General features: G+C 37.7%; 1 protein-coding gene across 3 annotated transcripts in view; it reads right to left on the bottom strand.

The window, feature by feature from the left end:
• FBLN1 (fibulin 1) overlaps positions 1-22,594 on the bottom strand; it is an 84,270-nt gene that overhangs the window by 32,910 nt on the left and 28,766 nt on the right. For all 3 annotated transcript variants that reach the window (XM_042835018.1, XM_042835016.1, XM_042835019.1), the window contains exons 4-14: positions 22,000-22,171; positions 19,787-19,846; positions 14,531-14,632; positions 13,257-13,394; positions 11,388-11,525; positions 9,200-9,343; positions 8,232-8,360; positions 7,624-7,749; positions 7,035-7,154; positions 6,064-6,195; positions 5,401-5,524 (exon numbers count right to left, since the gene is read on the bottom strand). In XM_042835018.1, coding sequence (XP_042690952.1) covers positions 5,401-5,524; positions 6,064-6,195; positions 7,035-7,154; positions 7,624-7,749; positions 8,232-8,360; positions 9,200-9,343; positions 11,388-11,525; positions 13,257-13,394; positions 14,531-14,632; positions 19,787-19,846; positions 22,000-22,171 — 1,385 coding nt within the window. The remainder of the gene's footprint in view (positions 1-5,400; positions 5,525-6,063; positions 6,196-7,034; positions 7,155-7,623; positions 7,750-8,231; positions 8,361-9,199; positions 9,344-11,387; positions 11,526-13,256; positions 13,395-14,530; positions 14,633-19,786; positions 19,847-21,999; positions 22,172-22,594) is intronic.

Genomic DNA, 22,594 nt, shown 5'->3' with positions numbered 1-22,594 from the left:
GAGCAGTTAAAAGCACCCTCAGTTCTTCAGTTAATGAGTTGTATGTTTTCTTTTAACATCACTTGCAAACCAAAGTACAAAGCAATTCTTTGAAGGCTTAAATGCATTTTTAATTTTATTCATACGTGTGAAGAGCAAACACAAGTCTTCACAGGATGGCTATCTAATTAAGTGTGGATTCTCTAGGAATATTTTCAGGTATAGTAAGTTCTGCAATCTTTTCTGAAATGTCATCACTAACTCCACAAAAGAGAATTACTCAGCATTAGCAAATTATGCCAGAGGCTATTTGGTTTGGTTGAAATAATGAAACAAGAAAACACAGTTAATTTCTTAGTTGAAATTGTTTTCTCCATGTAAATCTGTTTGGAAGTCCATGTATATTCATGAAAGTGCCACAACCTACTCTCTTTTATGTAAAATGTTTTGCAATAGCCAGATTTTTTTAAAGAACAACAACAGCAACAACAAAAAAAACCTCCATAAGATTTGGAAAAGGACACTGTGCTGATTCAGAAAGGTATCTGTGGAGACAGATGTGCCTGGGGCTAGGAGTTAAGAATTATTCAAAATTCATCATCTTTTATCTTATTCTTTTGTGGTACACACACACTGCACACTTCACTCTAGGTTTAGTTAATGTGTGCTAATTGTTCCTTCAAACAACCACAAAGAAGAGATAACAAATATTATTGCTTTCAAGAGCTAGAGTTCATTCTGGGGTCATGCACCACAAACGTAATAAGCAACAAGCATTTAAGTCATGGTGTATTCTCTAGATCTTATGTAAATGCCACCTTTCATGGGCAGAAGAAAATCATACAGCAGGAGTATTCAGCAGCTAGTGAGTGAGCAACCTGAGACCCCGGGTGCTGTCCCAGCTCTCTGACATCTCAAGAAGGATGAAGTGGCCGTGCAGTCTCTATGCCTGACCACCATACTGCGGATACTGTGCCCAGGATCATAGGGAAACCTGTAGGAGAAGGGATGGGCTGGAGGAGGTACAGGTATGCTGCCAGAGAAATGCACACCACTAGGCAGTGAGGAAGTTATAAATGCATCCTTGCAGATCTGTGCAATGAGGAGCACGGGCTAGAAAAATAAGTGTACAGTGCTACTGAATGCTTATTCTTGAATTTGTTTCTGATTACTTAGCTCACTTCCTATACTCTTATACTGAGTTTCTTTACTTCAATGAAATACTAGCTTCAAGGAATTACAGATATTCTGAATTTTATGTACCAAATATCAGTTACATATAAATGAAAATAAAACTATCAAAACCAAAAAGATTCTATTTTAGAGAATGAACATCACATTTCCTACATAAGAAAATATTTTGCCTTTCTTCTTGTTAAGTTCTGAGTCTGGTTTTCACATGGTATAGAGGCAGTTTATTATATTGTACCAGAAGAAGCTGAGTGGTATACAACAACTGCTCATACACTGAAAAGAACTTTTTAGCAGGGTTTATGGCTTTGGAATTTACCTCATATAGGGAAACTATCTCAACTTGCTGAATGACAAACCAAGTATTATCACCAAATTACACACTACACATTTCCAAAATCTGTCACCGTAGATTTTCAGAGCTGCAACTATCTTTTGTACCTCCTACAACATACTCCACTACAAAGGCATTCACTTATATCAGCAGTTTGCACTGCACCTTAAGGTCCAGATGAGCTGAGTGCTGACTCTGCACTGATTTCCACGGTTTCTTTCCCCCTTGTCTCTGTATTGTTTTGCCCAATTTTACTTTCCATTCTTCAAGCACCTCCCAGATTAATTCTCCTCTCCTGATCACAATTTCAGATCTGGCCCTCCTTACATTCAGCCTCAGCCCTAAGTATGCCTTTCCTTCTTAGTGAGTTGGCTCTTCTCTTACTTGTACTAGAAACACCTTTCATTAAGCCTAGCTTGTAAAAGCTCAAAAGAAAGATGCTGAGGAGCTGTCTAGGTTGGCAGTGTTGGGCCCAGGACAGCTGGGAGCTAACATTCCAGGGAAGATCTGGCTGCTTTATATGTGGGAACAGGCTAAGACAGTCTTGGTACATGTGCATTTTAGACTGCTTTATGGGTTGTAAGAAGATCATGTCTTCTGAATGAGAAGAGAATTGCGTGCTCCTAAAATAGAAAGACTTTTCTACAGACAAGAGAATTCAAATTGCACTGAGAAGGATGGTCAGACACAGAGAACAATTGCCATTGGAACTTAATGATCTTTGAGGTCCCTTTCTATAACTCTGTTATGCTGAGAAATCTTTATCACTGAAGAATTTGCAGCAAAAGTTAAATACCTTTCAGAAATACTCTGGTAGACCTGATCCTATCTTGGTACATAAGGGCTGGTTAACATCAAGGTCCTTATTTTCTAAGGATTATGAAAAAAGCTAGCTGCTATTATGCAAAAATTTTTTACTTCAAAAATTTCAGAGGCTTTTGGTAAGCACGAAGATAAGTGCAAAAGTAATCTGACAATTTCAGGTTTCTGCTCCAAACAGTTAAATTAAAAAAAAAAAAAAAACAAAAAAAACAAAAAACAACCTTCTCATGCACACGAAACAACTTGTTTCTGCCTATCTTTCCTGTTCCTGAAAATAACTGAATTGCTTTGGAAGAAATTTGCCAAAACCTGAGCCTGCATCAGACACCTGGCATTTAAAATTTCAGACGTTGGTTACATTTTGGCATCTTTCTAAGCAATTAAAAGCCGGTACTAATCATGAGAAGAGACAGACAATCTTAGTAATACACAGGCAGGTTTAAAATATGAAAATATTTCCCAATCTGGCTCAGTGCAGATACTTTTATTCACACACCACCATAACTGCTTCTTTATCTTTACTACTATTTTTCTTGGCTTAAATACTACAAATGTTTGACTTCAGTGTCACATAAAGGGAATTTAATTGTTATGCAATTTGATAACAAGGAGTGTTTGGCAAGGGCAGTGCAGCACGTTAAGTCCTATTGTGAGGAGCAGTAAGTCTTAATTATCCTTGGAAAATTACCAAGCCTATGGGTTTCTAAGGAAAAAAAAAAAAACAACCAGACAGAATTTAAGCAAAAGTGTTATGACCTTCAAAAAGTTAAAAGTTATTAGATTACGGACCACACCATACCAGGCACTTTGCTGGTCTCCAGGGAAGCTTACACAGGGTGTTTGCTCACAAAGCAAAGCATATCTGTACATCATTCTGAGCTTTCAGCCTGTAGCTTCTGACACTCCTGCAATTACATCACCCAGTGGCAAACATCTTTGCTATAGCCACCATGCAAAAATCTCTGCTTTAAAGGTATTAGGTATGGAATTTTTAGATCACTGACAACTGCAAATAAGGACTTTAAGGAAAAATCAGATTCAAAAAACTGCTGTTTGAAGGACTGAGACTCATTAAATTATAGCTGATCGAAAGAAAATTAGGGATATAGAGTAAAAAATCTTGTAAGGTGCCAACTTGATAGGAAGAAAAAATGCGTTGTCTTTCTTACGATATGCCAAATTAGTGAGACTGGAATGTGTTTTGAATGAAAGAGAGGAAACTAGTATTGATAATACATAGGTGTTACAAGAAGCAAAACATTTTGATTTTAGAGTCTTGGCACAAGGTTAGGTGAAAATGTAATTTAATGTCATTATCGTGTGAAGGCTAACAAGGATCAGTTAGCTATCAGGTATGTTGCCTCATATGCTAAAAAATAAATGATTCAAGAATGTATAAACTAGTTTGGATGTAGAAAAGGTGGTAAAGAGCTATGCTAAGAAACTAATCTCCAGTGGGAACAAGATAACCCGATATATATACCTTGATTCAGGCATGCTGGTATAATAATCTCATTCTGGCTTACCAGAAGAATATCTATTTGTCCACTAAACTAACCTGGACTACTTGCAGTAAGGATAATATACTTGTATTCTCTTTCATTGATGAAATGTTATTTTTTGACAATACATTTAGGATCTGTGTCTGCAGCTGTTGTGAGGGGGAAGCCTAATAAATCCAAGAAGTTAATAATTCAAATAATTAAAATAATTAGAACTTTACTGAGCAGCTACAGGATTTGTGTCTGACTCACTGCCTAATTATAGTCTTGGCACATCAGAAGGATCTCTCCCTATTAATCTGTTTGAGTTAGGCAGAGTAAGCCATTACAGAGCTGTAACAACCCAGACAGAAAAGCAATTCAGACATTCTATTACTTCCAAAAAAGATCCTTAACTTCTCAAATAGCCATTACTTTCAACACTTTCAATACTTAAAAATACAGAAAAAACCCCAACAAGATGAAAATGGAGTGTGTATTTACATCCATTTCATAGAATGAACCTTTTAGCTCTAGGACCTCTGTAAGAGTGAAAATCTGCTAATTTTGCTTAGTGGCCCATTGCAAATGACTTTTTTTGAATTAGGTTACATGATATTGATAATAAACAGTCCGTTCACGTCATGAGACAATTCTTGTTTACTGATGTGACAAAAGTAATTTAAAACTTAATTACCACTGATGCCTTTTAAAATACAAGTATATTCTATAAAAACCTGTTCTTATACAATGAATTTCTGTAACATTCTTATCAAATACTAAACTACTTACACGGCATTTTACAGCTTAGGGTTTAAATGGAAACTAAATAACTCCACAAAATCTCTCAGAGTGAGATAAGCACCAGTTTTACTCTACAGTGAAAGTACAGAATACTCAACTTCCCCAAAGGGACTATGGATATATGAACACTGTGAAGAGCAATAGCAGGCTGATGATCAATGTGTTTTATCAGCCTTCCTCTCCAGCTGATGCATACACTTACCTGGGTACGGTGCACATTAGAAGAATGTTGAGCAGCCTTCTAAAAAACATCTGGAGTACAGGGTGGCCATAAAGCCACGGGACAGGTGGAAAAATAGCCATCTGCATCAGCCATTCAGTTATGCTACTGATATTCTGCAACTTCTCCACATTGCTAGCTGCTGCCAGCTGCCTCTCCTCCCATATCTATTTCTCCTATTTTAGAAACCAAAATGCATAGATTTTCACTAACCTAGGTTAAGAGACAGTATAAAAGATGACTGTCACTGGAGTGTAATAGTAAGCAAAAACTGAGGGTGAAAGAAGACAGAATTTTGTAGCTGAACATAAATCTCCTAACAGACAAGGCAGCTAGAGAGAGAGCATCATTTTATGCCTCTAGAGATCATTACAATGCAAACAATTGACATGTGGCAACTTTTAAAGGGGCTGAAACAGGACTATGAAAAAGAGGTACGAGTGTGTGCAAAGTATAATGTAAGCCTACCAGTAACATCTGCCAGAATCCTCCACATATTCAGTCAGCATTAGTGTGACATTAAGGAGAGTCACCCCAGAAGACTGTACTTTGAAAAGGAAAGTACTTACGTATCTCCAGACTTGCGGTAGTTTTCTGGACATTCCAAAGACAGACAGCGAAACCCTCCCTGGATGTTAAAGCAGGTCTCATTGAAAGAGCAGTTGTGAGTTTCTGTAACACATTCATCAATATCTGCCAAATGGAAAAAGAAGAGTGGGTTAAATACACGCTTCTCCTCTATTTGCTGGTGCCAGATGATGAAAGTATCATATTATGTACAACAGAATATAGAGTGCAATTAAGCACTATTACAGGATTGGGTAGCAAGGGCAGGAGAACAAAAAAGAAGAAAACTAACCCAAACAACAGGCAAGAACGTGAAAAGGAAGAGCAGCAGTGCCACTAAGTGGACAAGACCTAAATATTTGATGAAATGTCCATAGCATGATGACATTTCCTTTTGACAGTAAGCTTATTTACTTCATTTCACAGTGGGAGTCTTCATTGAGTTGGTTAGAATTCTTTAATATAGCTAGAAAATATTTACTCCGCTCTATAGGAATCCTATAGAAATATTTATTTTTTATAAAATACTAGTCTCTACAGATTTCACATTGGTATTGATTACTTTGGCTATAAGCATGTAGAAAAGGCATGTTTTAAAATTTAAAACCTTCTCAAAACTTTTCAGAACCCCACAATTAAGTTTCCCTGCAGCTATAGGGACGCACCTTGGCAGTTGCGTGCATTGGGTGCCAACCTGTAACCCGTGGAGGGACAAGTACACTGAAAGCTCCCAGGAATATTAATACACCGAAAAGAACAGATATGACCTCCAGTAGGTAAAGCACATTCATCAATATCTGCAAGAAGAAAACAGCATTAATGTACCATGTCTGTATCACGTTCAACCAAGAACATGTGGTATTCAAGCTGTGAGGTTCAAACACTATTCTTGTTTGGAGTAAGGAAAAAAAAAATCAAATAAGGGTGGTTCTAGTCAATAAAGGGTGTCAGGAATAAATGGAGGAGTGAAAATTAAAATCAATATAAATGTCTAAGAGGCAGTCTGATTTTGTTCTGTATATGTGTAGTGACACCTTACATTGACGCATTATTGAACAACTTTACCATGGGGAGAGAGAGAAGTATTATCTGTATTTTTATAAAAGGGAAAATTAGATGTTTTGCCCAAGGTCTTACTGTCTAGTAAATCCCAGACATCTGATTTGTGTTTTCAAGATCTTGTCAGCTGGGTGCCAACCACATCTTCCTAGTATTTGAGCAAAGCCTACTTCAACATTTATTTAGAGCAAGCCAGAAAAAAAAGATATATAAAATACTACATAGTAATATAATGTAATACACAAACATGGCTGTATCTTCACTTCCTGAAGACAATAATAGTTTGTTGATCAGAAAAAAAAGAAAGAAAAAAACCACATTTCTGATAAGATAGAAAAGTATGCAACGACAAAGTTCATTGTAAACAACAAAATGATACCTTGCAAGCACAGGTACTTCTAGACTAAGACCTAGATGGAAGATCTTCATTAAGTACAGTTTCAGTGTTTCACAGGAAAATACCAAGAAGAATCAGATGATCAAATGCAACAATTAAGATTGCATGGAACTGTTTATGTACGCTTTGGTGTGAACAAAAAATGCGAACTCATCCTTTATCTGCAAAGACAGTTCTTACCTTCACATGAAATTCCATCTATGTCACTAAGCTGAAAGCCACGTCGGCAATAACACTGATAAGAGCCATACACATTGGCACACTCTTGACTACAGGGGCTGCTCTCACACTCATTTAAATCTGAAACGCAAAATTAAATATGCGATACTCAAATTTCTTGATATATTTGTGACTCCTGTTACCACACTGAAGCAAAACTTTGAAAAAATAACTAGAAGTACTTGGCTTTGGATGTATTACTCTCAACAGAGTCTGGCAGTATAAGCTACTATGTGCTATATGTTTCCCACTGTCCTTCAAGGCATGTGACTTGGGAGTCATTAGTAACACACTTGCATTTTTACTTCTGGGTATCAGCAATGCTGATTGTGAAGAACTGGTCACGTCACCTAGCCACAGAGCAATATATTGGAACTGTGGACTGCAGTGGCTTTGTTTAATCATAACAGCCTTCATGTAATCAAAGGCACCAAATGGGTTATTTATCATGCTATTCCAGTGCAGTCTTGTGAGCTAAAATCAAACAAAAATAGCTGAACGACAACAGCTACATCTCACACTACATGGTCAGTACATACAACAGCAGTACCTTCACATGACCTGCCATCAGATGAAAGTTTGAATCCCATGGTACAAGTGCAGTAGTAGGAACCAGGAGTATTCTCACACTTGTGAGCACAAAGGCGACCTGGATAGCGTCTGCATTCATTGACATCTGCAATGATAAATATATACAGAGATCTATGGATTGTCTGGCTTCCCTACAGTAGTACTCTGGATGGGAATGTGGTCTTGAGTTTGATTCTTATTTTCCAGATGTCAATTTTCTTGACAGAAAGGGAAGGAATTGCTCAAAATACTAATTAAGAAAAAACCTGGTACACAACTGAATTAACTGTATAAAGAAGAAAATCATTTGATCTTTCAAAGAAATGTTTTGCTTAAGTGCATGTTAAAATATCACAGAAAATAATTACATGCACTCTCATAATCTTATAACAATGTAATTGAGTACATGTTGGCAATACTAATACATCTCCCTTTAAAGTATCAGTATCTTTTCAGTATGGTAGTAGATTTATACAAACAATATAGCAGTCAATTTTACTTTCAGATGAAAAAGATTATGCAGAGAGCAACAATGTTTTTTACACAGGGTCATTTTTTAAAATGCCATTGTTAATAGGTGCAACTTACCAATACAAGTTCTACTGATGACATCAAAAGAATATCCAGACTTGCACTCACAACGGTAATTGCCTGGTCCATTTATACAAACATGTCCTTCACCACATGGCTGATTAGAAGATGAGCATTCATCCACATCTAAAGAAAGAGAAGTGATGGGAAGTATACTTATGAGCATGCAAGTGGAGAAAAGAGCAATATGTTAACCCTTATTTCAGATGCATATTTGTGTGCCCCTTTCATCTATAAAATAAAGTATAAATTCTTACTGCCTTACAATCGTGTCACAAGCTTTCTTCAGTGGTACTTGTGAAGTGTTTTGAAACAGAAAGGAAGACTGATCAAACTACGACCTTCAATAAGAAGATCAGAGTAATAAATGCAAACTTTACAATGCAAAATTTTTACTGAACCAGGTAAACAACCAGCACTTGTGCTGCAAATATTGATAAGCTTGCAAGGGAAAATAAGTAATTTTTGGAGGAAATCAGGTACAAAATTATTTTATTAGGGATGCTCAATATTCATGGAACAATTCTTCAGCTGAGGTAAGATGTCAGAGGACCACAGTCAGTTGTGCTTTGATAAGAATTTACAACAATTAAAAACATGCCGAACACCTCTCTTTGAAAAAGCCACTTTAGCTAAATGCCAGATCAAGGCACGTATGCCTTTCAACTGTATTTGACTATCTTCTGAGAGACATCAACTGGCAGGTGGGCCACTGATAATGCCATTTTGCAGGGGTGATCATCACTTTAATTCTTCTCAGCATGTAGAGTTTTATGAGTTATTTGAAGGACAGAGAGGATCTTTGTCACTGTTTATGTGCTGGGACTGTTATGATGGAAAGAACAGGGTCAAGAATTGATTGTAGAAACAAGAAAAACTTTGGGTAGACTTCAAGAAACATGCCAATATAAACAGGTGTAGTTCATTTTCTTTAAACTGTTTTATTTTTCAGAACTGTTACTTACCTACACATCTCGTTCCATCTTCATTGAGATGATAACCTCGGCCACAGCTGGGTGAGATTCGCTGACAGGTATATGAGCCATCAGTGTTGATACATATCTGACCAGCTGGACATGGCATGTTGGTACTCAAGCATTCATTGATATCTGCAAGAGCACAACAAGTTAATGTAATTATCTACTCCCTGAATGTGTTTCTTACATCCTTCATGGTCTGAAAGGCTCTACTCATGGGAAAGCACAAATTTATGTAATTTAGCCTATGTGATTAAGACTGGGAGAAGTATGGAAAAGCAGTGGAAATTGGGTATAGAATCTGCATTTATTTAAAAGCCTCTGAAAGTCTCCCCTAAAAGCACAGAGATGATCAAGAACTCAGTTTATCAGCTCAGTGAGGTATTCACCATAGATACTTTGCCTTTTCTCGTAATAGGCTATCCATATAAACATGTAAGAACTTGAAGAGCTCTTGTATGTATCCAAAAGACTATGCATCCCTCCGCTATTTATCTTTTTACAAATTAGACATCATATCAGTTTGTGACACGGATACCCTTTACCTATTAAAAACAAAGCCTAAGAAGTAAAACCACAGAACATGCAATGAGATGAAACTAATCTATACTAGAGAATGATGTAGTGCAATGTATCTAATTAAGAAAACAGGAAACTTGCTGTTAACCAAGGTTAGCAACATGCTATTAGTTTGGGGAAAAGGAGTTTCAGAGTGAGAAATCAGTGGCTATGGGAGACAACCTTCATCAAACAGAAATGTTAATGTATCTGTGATCGGGAAGTCTGTAGGAGCAGTTGCTGCTGGTGAGCGTATGAGCCTGTGTCTCATAACCTTCAGCAATGTCCAGCTTCATGTGTGTACTTAGCCTAAAATTTTTCTTCCTACATCACTGAGACATTTTGTACTGTGGCACTGCTACCTGCTCAAGAGTTACTGTTTTCCAGTTGGTATGGTATTAAGCAAAGTATTCCTTTGCTGGAAATTTTTCATTCTTTTTCCCTCCTACTGCCACATAGGGCAGCCCTTGATTCATATTTTGTAAAATCCACCTGTAAAATTGTTTTGGTGATTATTTTATTTCAGGGGGTGTAACTATTACTGCTGCAAATTGGTGTGGTTTTACTAATGTCAGTGTGGGAATGCTAACTCCTACAGCCATAGATCTAGTGTGACCTGTGGCAGATGTATGTCTTCAAAGAGTTTATTGTGCACAGTCATCAGCTGCCTTCATTTTAAAGGCTTCAATTTTGTTTTCAGCATCAGTGCTGCCAGTGTCAGATTTCAGTGCTGCAGAGAATGAGATGGTCAGGAGAACATGGCAGTGAGCTAGAACTGGCAGCTGCTGCTGCTCAGCCAGTTCCACAAGTTCAAAACATGCTTTGCCGCTGGGGTAATTTAGTTAGGTTGAGACTTGAAAATGATACTTAAGGGAGTAACCAATAGATTGGTAGGTCACAAGACAATTTCATTTAGAGTCTGCTGGAAAGTAGTAATTGTAACTTATTTACAATAAGGTTCTAATTCTATTTTGTAGAAGCCTCAAAATAATTTGACAGGTCTTGGAAACAAGGCACTAGCACAACAGTTTATAAGCACTCATTAAAATAAAACTTTTCTCTACAGTGTATTATAACCAGCCCATCACCTGCACACAGTAAGATTCTTCATAAGCCACAACTAAAGGGGGATAGGTCTGCTAAGACCTACATATACATATATACCTGTAGAACTTTTGCATGCTAGTATAAACAAAGTTGTTACAGAGGATATCATAACTTACTTAAGTTGTAAGCTATATATAACTTAAAGCTTAGTATAAAAACTAAGCTTTAGCTAAAATTGTTTGGATGGTGGGAGATCATACACATCACTATTTTTTCCTGATTTTCCTTTTCCAGATAAAATCCTCAAAGATTTAACGAAAACTCAAACACAGCCATGTAATTTAAGTACTTCAATTTCAGTTTCGGTATTTAAGTCATATTTAGAAGGCTTTTGTCTGTAAATTTTACCTGCAAGACCAACCTATATCTTTAAAAAAGAGAAAAAACACATAATAGAAAAATACATATGCACACGAAGAATGACTTGAGAAGCTCAGAACTTACCCAGTGAAGCTATAATTTATCTCATAAGCAGCACTTAAGCATTCGCTGAGATAAGAGAATATCTTACCAATACAGTTGCCTAGAGCATCTTGTATAAACCCATTCATGCACTGTAGCTTGGGTCGGCAACGGAAAGATCCTGGAGTATTCTGACAGATAAAATCGGGGGGGCAGTTATGAGTACCAGTCTCACATTCGTCAATATCTGGTACATCACAAAAAAAAATTGTTAGGAGCTTGACAAACATTTTCAACACATTTAAAATACAACGCACAGTTAAAAAATGTCAGACAGATTAAACCCACAGCACATCTTGTGCAATTCAGTGCAGTGAACCGGAATCAGTCTGAACTATTGCCTAAAACAGAATCTCAGGAAAAAACATGCATGTGTGTGTATGTGTTTACTGTAGCACTGCACATTCTCACAACCAAAAGGTTCAAAATTACTATAGAGCAACTGAAGCACCATGCTCAGCAGTGTTCAGTCTTGCTTCAGCACTGTGCTTAAGCACATAGGCTTAACTTTGAAGTCAGCGCAACTTAATTACATGTCCAAAAGTTAATTTTAACATTAAACTCAACGTGGACTTTGTTCATTTCTTTCAAAAGGGAATTAGTTGGCCTTGATTCTCATCCCTACTAAGGTCTCCTTAAATTATTTTGCTTTAAAATGCATGTGATTTCTGTGTGCTTTAATATTCCATTCTACTTCATCATAGAAAACAAATATTTGTGAATAAATTTTTATTCAGACAAAACAGGTAAGGAGCAACAAGGCTTTATCCAGGAATGTAGCCTAGTCCACATGCAAATAACTAAAATTTTGTGTCTGCCACCTCGCAGACACAATAGGAAGAAATCTCCTGAAATTATTAAAATGAAGGCAATTCCTAGCTATAGGATGCCTTATATTTCCCATTGATACAGTGGACAAAACAGGTGAGGCAAACTGCCAAATCCTGTGAGATTCAGGAAATAATTATGGAGCCTGCTTTAAATTTTTGATGGTTTAATACTGAATTGCGATAAATCAGCAGAGTTTTACATGTTGCTCAATTCAGCAATGAGACAAGTATTTTCCATGTCATTTTACGAGGCTTTTAAAAATTATATTCTAATATCATTCCTCTTCTGTTTTCATTACTATTAGCATGATGTTAATTATTAACATTATTAACATATCTTATCCAGATAGGAAATTTCTAAAGCTAACAGCATGCATAATTTAATGACTGTACTCCCACTTTTCCATCAGAGAAATATTGTTAATACTTGCTGGTAAGAAATTTGTTGGCCTAACACTGATGTAATTTACATCAGTAGAAATTTTACTTGAAAGGGAGCAAAGTTAAACCATAATACTTTGAAAATTATTTTCTGCATATTTGGGGGGGTTTCTGTTGGAGTTTGTTCATCAGTTCTTTTTATTTCTGTTCTCACCCATCCCTGCACTCTACTACACTTCACTGATGAGCTCCTATAATAAAGCCTTACTGAGAATTTTGGCTAAGTTCACTTACTCAATGCAGTGTAATTATAGTCTGTTTTTAAACAATTCTAAGCTCTAGAGGAACATACTTCTTCATGGTGAAAATCAATTCTACAACAGATGGAGTTTGCTAACTGTACACTTTGAGTTAGATGCAACTTGGAGTCATTTACTGAATAAATAAAAAGACTTTTTAACCCCTTTTTTTTTTTTTCAAACATAGCTAATCAATAACATCAGTTTTAACCTTTTCTTTTTTTTCTTTTGAAGTTTTACATCCTTAAGAATATTTTGTTTAAGAACTGAATCCCTCTGTAACAAATTTAAACTTTCTGAAGACAAAGCCTGCATCTACCTTAGCATTTTGAAACTGAAACTCCTGGTCCCTCTTTATTTCTTTTTACACAAATCTGGAAGACATCAGTTTCTCTGCCCAGGACGTACCTTTGCAACGACTGTCATCAGTTAGCTCATAACCAGTTCCACAGCTCGTGTCCCGCTGACAACGAAAAGATCCTAATGTATTGACACAAGTTTGTCCAATCCCACAGCTGTGTGTCCCAGTGATACACTCGTTAATATCTAGAATATGCAAAATGAGAGACAAACAAACAAAAAAAATGAGAGTAAACTAAAAGAAAAAAAAAGAAAGAAATCCCTGAGAAAAGATCAGGCCAAAGGTTAGTAGAGGGCATACCTTCAAGCAGTCATTATTTTGAGCATAAGGATGCAAAGAATTGTGTGGATTTGGCCTCAAAGTCAAGCTCACAACATGGCTGCTCATCTATGTTCTCAGGGTGTTACTCAGTAAAGACATTTTGACCCCAATGTTAACAGGACCAATGACTGCTGGCTCACTGTATTTAAGAATGGAAAGAAGTTGTACTAGATGAGAGCAAAGGATCAACAACTATCTGTCTGTGTCCAGCAGCAGACAACTAGAGTGACTTCATGAATGAGGCAAACTTTCAGAAACATTGACTTTGTTCTGGATCTCACACACACATGGCCAGGGGACCACTCAACCCACAGACTGCAACTATCCACTTCCTACTTTCACAATGTTGAAAAACATTTATTTTGGGATTGTTTCATTTTCTCTTTGTATTTATAAGAGTATTTGGCACCCATGTGTGTCAAATGTAAAAATTCTTCCTTTTGGAATTTCACACTAGACTAGTGTTAATCTGACCAATCAGTATCTAATTTATAATCTGAATGTTGTATCAGATCTACTTACTCAAACTCCATCTTCAGTTAATGAGAGAAAAAGGCACTCTTGATGAGTAACACCTTTTATTTTTGAATACTCACGTATTCCCCTGTGATTAATAGTATCAACAACTTTCAAACTTTCTGTCAGCAAGCTGAACAATTCTACTCTTTTTCATCTGTCTTATCATTTACTATATACTACAGCAAAAAAAACAAACAAACAAACAGGTTTTTGTTACTCACAATAAGAAGCTCAAGATCTCCTGGGTCTTTTCTATTCTGAATCCTCCACTTGTTCTATTGATCTAACATTTCACCTTTTCACTACTTCCACCATTCTATTTAAACAGACGTTTTTAAGATCTCACATCCTTCCCCATCTGGGATAAGTAAGAATATTCTGATCTCTTCCAACTGGATTTTTTTTTGTCTTTAAATCTATTCTTGCTCTTTTAAAATAAATTTATTGATAATCATCAAGGAAATGTTTTCAGTTCTTTTACCTTCACAGTTGACACCATCTGGTTGAAGCTGATATCCAACAAAGCACGAGCAGACATAACTGGATCCCGTGTCTCTGCATTGCTGAGAGCAGGGACCACCACCTATTTAGATTTTAAGAAGTCTTATAAAATTAGGAGGCTCTTTACAGGAACTGAAACAAACCACTTGTTTACATGTTGCTTACTGATTTATTTTAAAAGTAACTAAACATACACGTATATAAAAGAAGGAAAGGGCTAAACACTGGAAGAAGTATTTGAAATTACTGATTCTTTTTATCACTAAAGAATACAAGGAGGAAGTAAATTAACCAGTTGCCCATAACTCATCATTTTTAGAACCTGAAGTAAAAATGATGGGAGCTCAGATACCTCCTAAAATTTTGTCTGGGCTTTATATGATTGCTACTGTACAATAGGGATGACAAGAGTCACTGCATTAATTAATGAAGCATTTTCACTATTACATGCATTAGGCTTTATTTTCAGCCTATCAATATTAGAATCATATCCCTGAGTTAGCTAAAACATGTGCTCTTTCCTATTCAGCTGGCAGGAAATATGAAGGAGAGAAGAGAGTATTGTAGGTGATGAAAGGTTTAGAGAACATAAAAAAATGAAGACTTCTTACTGAGATACTAAGGACTTAGTGAGGTATGTGCAGGAGTCACAAAGGATGTGGAAGAGAGCTGCATTTGTTCTGGCAACAGTAAGAGGACACTACAAAATTTACACAAAATTTGGCTTATCGTGAAGAAAACTTATTTTTTCTGATCTTGTTCAGATATAAATTGATCACAGAATTGTAGGAGTTAGAATGGGCCTATGAAGATCATTTAGTCCAACTCCCCTGCTAAAGCAGGTTCTCTACAGTAGGTCACACAGGAAAGCATCCAGGTGGGTTCTGAATATCTCCAGACAAGAAGAATCCACAACTGCTCTGGGGCACCTGTTCCAGTGCTCCATCACCCTCATAGTAAAAAAGTTTTTCCTCATGTTTGTATGGAACTTCTTATGCCCCAGTTTGTGCCCATTGCCCACTTCGTTTTTCTGTTTTTGTTTTTTTTTCTGTTGCTAGGCACCACCTAAGAGAGCCTGGCCTCACATACTTGATTCCTACGCTTTAGGTATTTATAAGCATTGGTAAGATTCCTTCTCAGACTTTTCCAGGCTGAAGAGTCCTAGAGTCCCAGGTCTTTCTGCTTTTCCTCAAAAGGAAAATGCACCAGCTGCCTGATCAGCTTTGATGCCCTCTGCTGGACACTCTCTGGAAGTTCCCTGTCTTTCTTGAACTGAAGAGTCAAGAACAGGACACAGATGTGGCCTCATGAAGGCAGAGTAGATGGGGAGAACTTCTCTCAACCTGCTGTCAGCTCTCTTTTTAATGCATCCCAAGATACCATCAGCCTCTAACCTGTACTGATGTTTTCAATTATTACCCCATGTGTAGGACTCTGAACTTGTTCTTGTTGTACCTCATAAGGTTCTTCTCTGCCTGAAGCTCCAGCCTGCCCAGCTTTCTGGTGTGTCAGTCATTCTTCCCAGCTTTGTATCAGCAATCTTGCTGAGCGTGCACTCTGTCCTTTAATTCAGATAATTGATAAAGATGCTGAACAAGACCAGACCCAGGACCAACCCCTGGGGACCACCAGTAGCTACAGGCTTACAATCAGACTCTGTGTCACTGATCACAACCCTCTGCCAGTCAGCCAGTTCTCAAGCCATCTCGCTGTCCATGCCTCTATCCCACACTTATTAAGCTTACCTACAAGGATGCTGTGAGAGACAGTGCCAAAAATCTTGCTGAAGTCAAGGTACGCAACATTTACTGCTCTCCCCTCATCTACCCAGCTGGTGACAACACCACAGAAGTCTACCATGCTGGTCAAGCATGATTTTCCCTTGTTAAATTCATGTTGATTACTCTTGATAACCTCATTTTCTTCCACTTGCTTGGAGATGACATCCAGAATAAGCTGTTCCATCGTCTTCCTAGGGATGGAGGTAAGGCACCTCTCTCATTCACTATGACCTTCCAAGAGACCAGCCTGGCAATCACTTCTGCCAGATCCCTCAATATTCATGGGTGTTTTCAATGAGGGCCCCTGGATTTGTGCATGCAGAGTTTGCCTCAATGATTTCTAACTAGAAACTCCTCAACCAAGGAGAAGTCTTTCTTTCCCCAGACTCTCTTTCTTATCTCCAGAGTTTGGGATTCCCTAAAGACAGTTTTAGAAATACAGACTGAAGCAAAGAAGGTGTTCAGAGGTCAAAATTGGCTCTCCTGAAATCCAGGGTTGCAATCCTACTTATTGCCTCTCCTCTTCCATATAAAATCCTGAATTCCAGTATCTGATGATTGCTGTATTCAAGGCTGCCCCCAACCTTTACACTCCCAACCAGTCCTTCCTTGTTTTAAAGAGAAATGTCTAGCAGCACACCTCTCCTCACTGGCTCTTCCACCACCTGTATCAGAAGGTTATTGTCCACACACTGCAGGAATCTGCTGGACTGTGTGTGTGCCTCGAAGTACTGTTTTTCCAGCAAACAATAGTGTGACTGAAGTTCCCCATGAGAACCAATGCCTCTGATCATGAGGCTAATTTCAGCTATCCGTAGAAGGCCAACTTTGTCCACCTGATCAGGCAGCCTGTAGTAAACACCTGTAATAATATCACCCATAATAGCCTGCCACTTAATTCTTACCCTTAAGTTCTCCACTCATTCAACACAAATCCCTAGGCAGAACTTGATGTATTCCAGTTGTTCTCTCACATGAGGAGCAACTCTACCACCGTCTTGCTGGTCTGTCTTTCCTAAAGCGTACATAGCCATCCATGACATTTCAGTCATGCAAGCTGTCTCACCATGTCTCTGCAATCACAATGGAATTATGGCCCTGTGATCATGCAGAGATTTCTAATTCTTCCTGTCTATTCCCCATGCTGCATGCATTGGTACACAGGCACTTCAGAGAAGAAAACAGTCTAGGATGCACATTTCCCTAGAGGGATGCAAGAGGATCCTCCATAGCTATACAAACCCTTGAGGAGGCTGGCCTTCTGCTCACAGATGTCACAGGATGCTGCTACAGAAAATCTGTCACTGTTCTGATTGGCCTGGCTGAGTTCCAGATGTTTGTAATGTGTTCCCCTTCAGATTAAAACCCACTTTGCTAAGTCAGTCAGCCTACTGCCAAAGATTGCCCTGCATCTTCTAGACAGGTAGATCCCATACCTCCCTTACATGTTATAATGTTCACAGAAAGTCTTATTGTCATTAAACCCCAAACTCTCATGCCAGCATCAGCCAACATTTGATAGGACATGATGTACAATATGTATCTATTTCTAGCTTTTCCTCTTTCCCTCCAACTGGAAAAATTGAAGAGTTGGCATCAGCATTCTTCTTTTGTGTTCCCATGGCTTTATAATCTTCTTTGATTTTGTCATGCTTATCATGCTAGGATGGCAGCATCCCAGATCTTGGCTGCTGGGAGGCAGCAGAACTCCTGAGACTCCCTGTCAGGCCAGCAGAGGGGAGCTTCAGTGCCTTTTAACAGGGAGTTATTCACTACAAACACATAGTGTTTCTTCTTATGATATCCACTGCAAGCTGCTGGTATGGTTTCTTGTTGCAGGTTCTGGTCATTGGTATCACGACTGTCTGTAGATGTAAAAGCTTCATATCTGAAGCTGGAGGGTAGGGACTGAAGCAGAGACCTATTTTTGTGAGTCACTGGGGACCAAGGTGCTTCTTCTTTTAATATTCTCAGGATAGAAAAAGGGTTACAATCTTCCTATCTTACTATTTGTTTTAACAGTATTGATGATATTAGAACAAACTGTCAGTACAAATCTATCTTCTGTTTTTCAAGGGAATGGTTGGATAGGCATTAAACAAAAAGTATGAGATAAGCACAACCAATGTGGGCAAATGCAGCTATCATTAACTAAAACTTTCAAGTGAATTAAGGAAAACAATTTTTAAAATTATCACAGTTTCTAATGAAAGGTATTAACAGAAACTAGGAAATTTCTTCTTCAGACAAAGCACTGGCAAAGGCAACGACACTACATGGAATAGTCTTGAGCTGAGATGGCCAGCAATTGCTTTTCGAACCTCTGCTAAAAATGTGAGCTCCAGTGAAGCAAAGTAAAATCTATTGTTGAGGTGCTGGCATAATAGAATTTATTTCTTCGTGTGTCATGACAGTGCTCCAAAACAAACTGTTGGAAGTTCTACTTCCTAAGACATTTAAGTTTCCCCCTGGTGAAGCTTGGAAAATCACGAGTAATTTTAGCTTGCCAATTTTATCAGAAAATATACTGCAGACAGAAACTCTCATTTATAATTAGTCACAACAATACGTCTCTTGAAGATAGCTGAATAACTGACAAATGCAACAACAGATTACATCAAGAAATAATGCTAGGAAAATATGTAACACATTTTTTATGTCATCTCTTGTACATCACTGGCAACTAGAGACAGGAGTTAGCACTTGTGTTGGCTCTGACTAGCTAATGACCTAATACACATTTCCAACCTCTCTAGAATTTAATAGCAATCCAACATGCAGCACAGTAAATCATCTCTCCACTGGAATTGAAGTCCATTAAATTGATTTTAACCTGAATACATTTTTTAGTTCTGAAATGCTTGTAGAACATAATACATCATTGCTGTTTTAAGTTTATAGACATATAAATCACACGTGACAAGCAGTAAATCAGAATACTTAGCAGAACAATACCCCAACAACACATTCTTCCCATGAGACAGAACTGTTCAATTAATGAGGACACTAGACACTTTTCTTCCATTTTTTCAGGAGATGCATCTCAAAAGGAAACAAGTCCCATTTTATATCCAATCACTCTGATCATCCCAAGAGAAAAACACTCATATTTAATATAGCATCCATATAGTCTGAAGAATCCAGAGTACTCCATGCATTCAATAAGTAACACAACAGAGGTATTATCAACTAGAAGTTAAATGAAAGTTAAATGTATTAGCCAAGCTTCAGCTGGGTAAGATTTATCTTCATCATGATAGACAATGCCCTCCTTTAAGACAACGGAGGCATCTCATAATGATCTACTATTTCTTTAAAAGGATTCTCAGTCTGTTATTTTTACTCAAAACTAGCTTAGGCAAAAGGTTTTGACTAATCACTAGATCTAAGCCTACTAAACTTTATTGGAGGCAATCATAAAAGACCTGGCTAACGGGACTAGTCATGTGACTTACCTCTGCAGCCATCATGCAGATAAGGATCTTCTTGGTCTAGTTCCTCCTTTGAAATTTCAACTAAAAAGAGGAGAGAGAGGCAGTAGAAGAGAAAGCACTTTTCTTCTAACAGTAAAAAGCTGCCTGCTTGGGATGGGGTTCAGAACAGAGCTTTGGGATACAACGGGACAAAATTAAAAACCATTATTTACATATTTTACAGCTATTTCATACTTTGACATTCAAATGCATATGCCCATGGGGCAATTTCCATCTGACCGATTCAGTATGAAAGTCATGCTGTGATCATAGATTATATATGGGCTGAGATTTTCAAATGCAAGTTCTTACCATTAGGCTTTTAACCAGAGCTTAACCTGATTTTCATAAAACATGTTGTTGAGGCATGCTTGATTTCCACTGACTATATATTAGCTTGGGGTACTTACAGTTTTAATGAAAATCAGATTAACCTCAGTTATTTATTTAGACTCCATTCCAAAAAAAATCCACACCCAACATTTGGGAACCTAATTATAGCATTCTTTCAAATATACTTTATGATCAGCAATATGTTTGCTTCATACATGTGTCTTGAGCGTTATTTTCCCCTATATGAAAGGCATAAAAGGGCTGGATACATCCACACTCTGAATCCCCTTCCTTGGCCAAAGAATTAGTTAATGGATTTCCCCAGTCCTCACTAATTTGAATACTTTGGGAATGGTAGGCTGGTAGTGATGTGTGTGTAAAAACACAATCTCAGAATTCTCTGGTTATTGAATAGGAAGCTTAGTCACATTTCAATACTTTTCCACATACCTTTCAACCCATGGTTACTTACAAGAAAATACAACACCATGGATGTGGAAGCAAGTTTGTGTGCAGAAGATTGAGTTGATACACAGACCCCTCAAGCCATAAGGGTGCATTTTGATCACATAGAAGCTATTGTAAATAGTTTGCTCAAGTCTGGTCTGACTTGATAGAGTACTTTTGGGACATAGTACCAGAGATTTGTCTTTATGTGACCAAGAAGGTATCATACATGGAGTCACTCTGTCTTATCCTGTGCAGCATAACCCCTGTATGCCTTGCTATTGCACAATACAATCACAAGGTGCTGTATTACAAAACAAAAGAAAGGTGTCTATTCTTGTTGTTTGCACTGCCTGTCTTTGACACAGATTCTTTGACTTACAGGATATCTGACATATGTTCAACCACATGGCTGTCTCTTAGCTTAGTGATGAGAATTTTGTCCTGCCCTGCTTGCTGATATCTTCACATTGAGGGTCTTTGTAACTGCCAATTGCCCACAGAATTAAGTGGGGAAATACTGCACATTGTATTTTGCAATTCTGCATTTTATTGTACTGATACATTTCTTCTGCCATGCAAATAATTTGAGTCTGCAAATTCTTAGTATAGACACAGTAAACTAGGTGCAGGATATCTACCCTGCAGTTACATACCCTCCAGCCAGAACAAATGGACAAGGGCAATTTCCCTGCTGTGAGAGCAGTACACAAAGAAATTGGCAGGCTATTTCTAAAGGTTACTTGATAAGGATGTACACTGACATAAGCAAAATTTCAAAGATCTGAAACAAGTCTGAGAACACACTGGCTCCGGCACACTAGTGCAAGTTGTTGCAGTGGGGTTTAAGTAGTCCATTTTTATAATTTGCTACTGATGATCTACAGGCTAGAGCACATATTTTCAGTGCTCAGCTGTCCATGAAGGGGGCAACATTCTACAGCATGATTTTTCTGCAGTTTCAGTTAAGTCTGTTGAGTGAAAGATAAAAAAAAAGACAAAAATAGGTCTGTTAAGATCAGTATGTCCATGCTGATTCTCTTCAGATCTGTGGACTAGGTATGTCAAGAAATGCTGCTGTCTAGATCTCCTCCTCCTCTGACAACATCAAATAAATGCAGATACAATGTTGTCTAGAAATGATCAGTGCTCCCAGCATTTCAAATCTGTGGGCACATGTCTCACACAAAAAGCAACATTTGAATTCCACACATATGGCAATTGTTTAGCTTCTTGGAATATACATTTCAGCCATCACTAGACAAAAAATGAGTTCCAATATACATGCATCATTAAATTGTCAAAGGAGATCTCAAATTAGAGGAATTGCAGCAGAAATTCTTTCAAATACAAGTGCTCTTTCTATCCCATATCATTTTCTGTCTCAGTCTTTTATAATTTGCAATATAAAATACCTTGTTCCTTTTTAGGAGCATCATCACTGATGGACACATCTGTGCCTTCTTGACCCTTCACACAACAAGCTCTGAAGACAATTCCACACTGGTATCCTATCTTCAGGTTGGGTTCACAGCTCTGGCCTTGAACTTGGGCAGTCTTTCCCAGTAGACAACAGTAACAACATTTCTATTTTAAAAATATAAGAGAGTCACATCTTAGCCCCAAACAAATCACTAGAAGTTTTCTCAGTAGTATAAAGTGTTATCTCACCTTGGCAAACTGATCAAAATTTTTCTGCAAATTCTTCAACAATTTCTGCTATACTTAGCCTCAGATATATTAATCTGTAGTTGAATTCAGCAAGCTCTGGATCTGCTTACATAGAGCCAAACTTAGTACTTGGATCTAGATCTCATAAAATAATGTGTATATGTGAATGTTTTACACAAATACACCAGTATGGTGTTGTGGAGGATCAGAACTGTCCACCCATGTATATGGAATTACATGGTTCTCTGCCTGCATACCCTAGTTGCAAACGCCAGTGAACAGCTGGAACTCTCCGTGTCCCTTTTGTTTCTAGTTCCTTAAATTGGGGCACAATCAATA

The sequence above is a fragment of the Centrocercus urophasianus genome, unplaced genomic scaffold, assembly GCF_019232065.1.
Source record: "Centrocercus urophasianus isolate 14NV4802_14NV808 unplaced genomic scaffold, USGS_Curo_1.0 seq_5, whole genome shotgun sequence".
NCBI classification, from domain to species: Eukaryota; Metazoa; Chordata; class Aves; order Galliformes; family Phasianidae; genus Centrocercus; species Centrocercus urophasianus.
The sequence above is the reverse complement of the archived record's forward strand: the minus strand, read 5'-3'. Positions and strand labels throughout refer to the sequence as shown.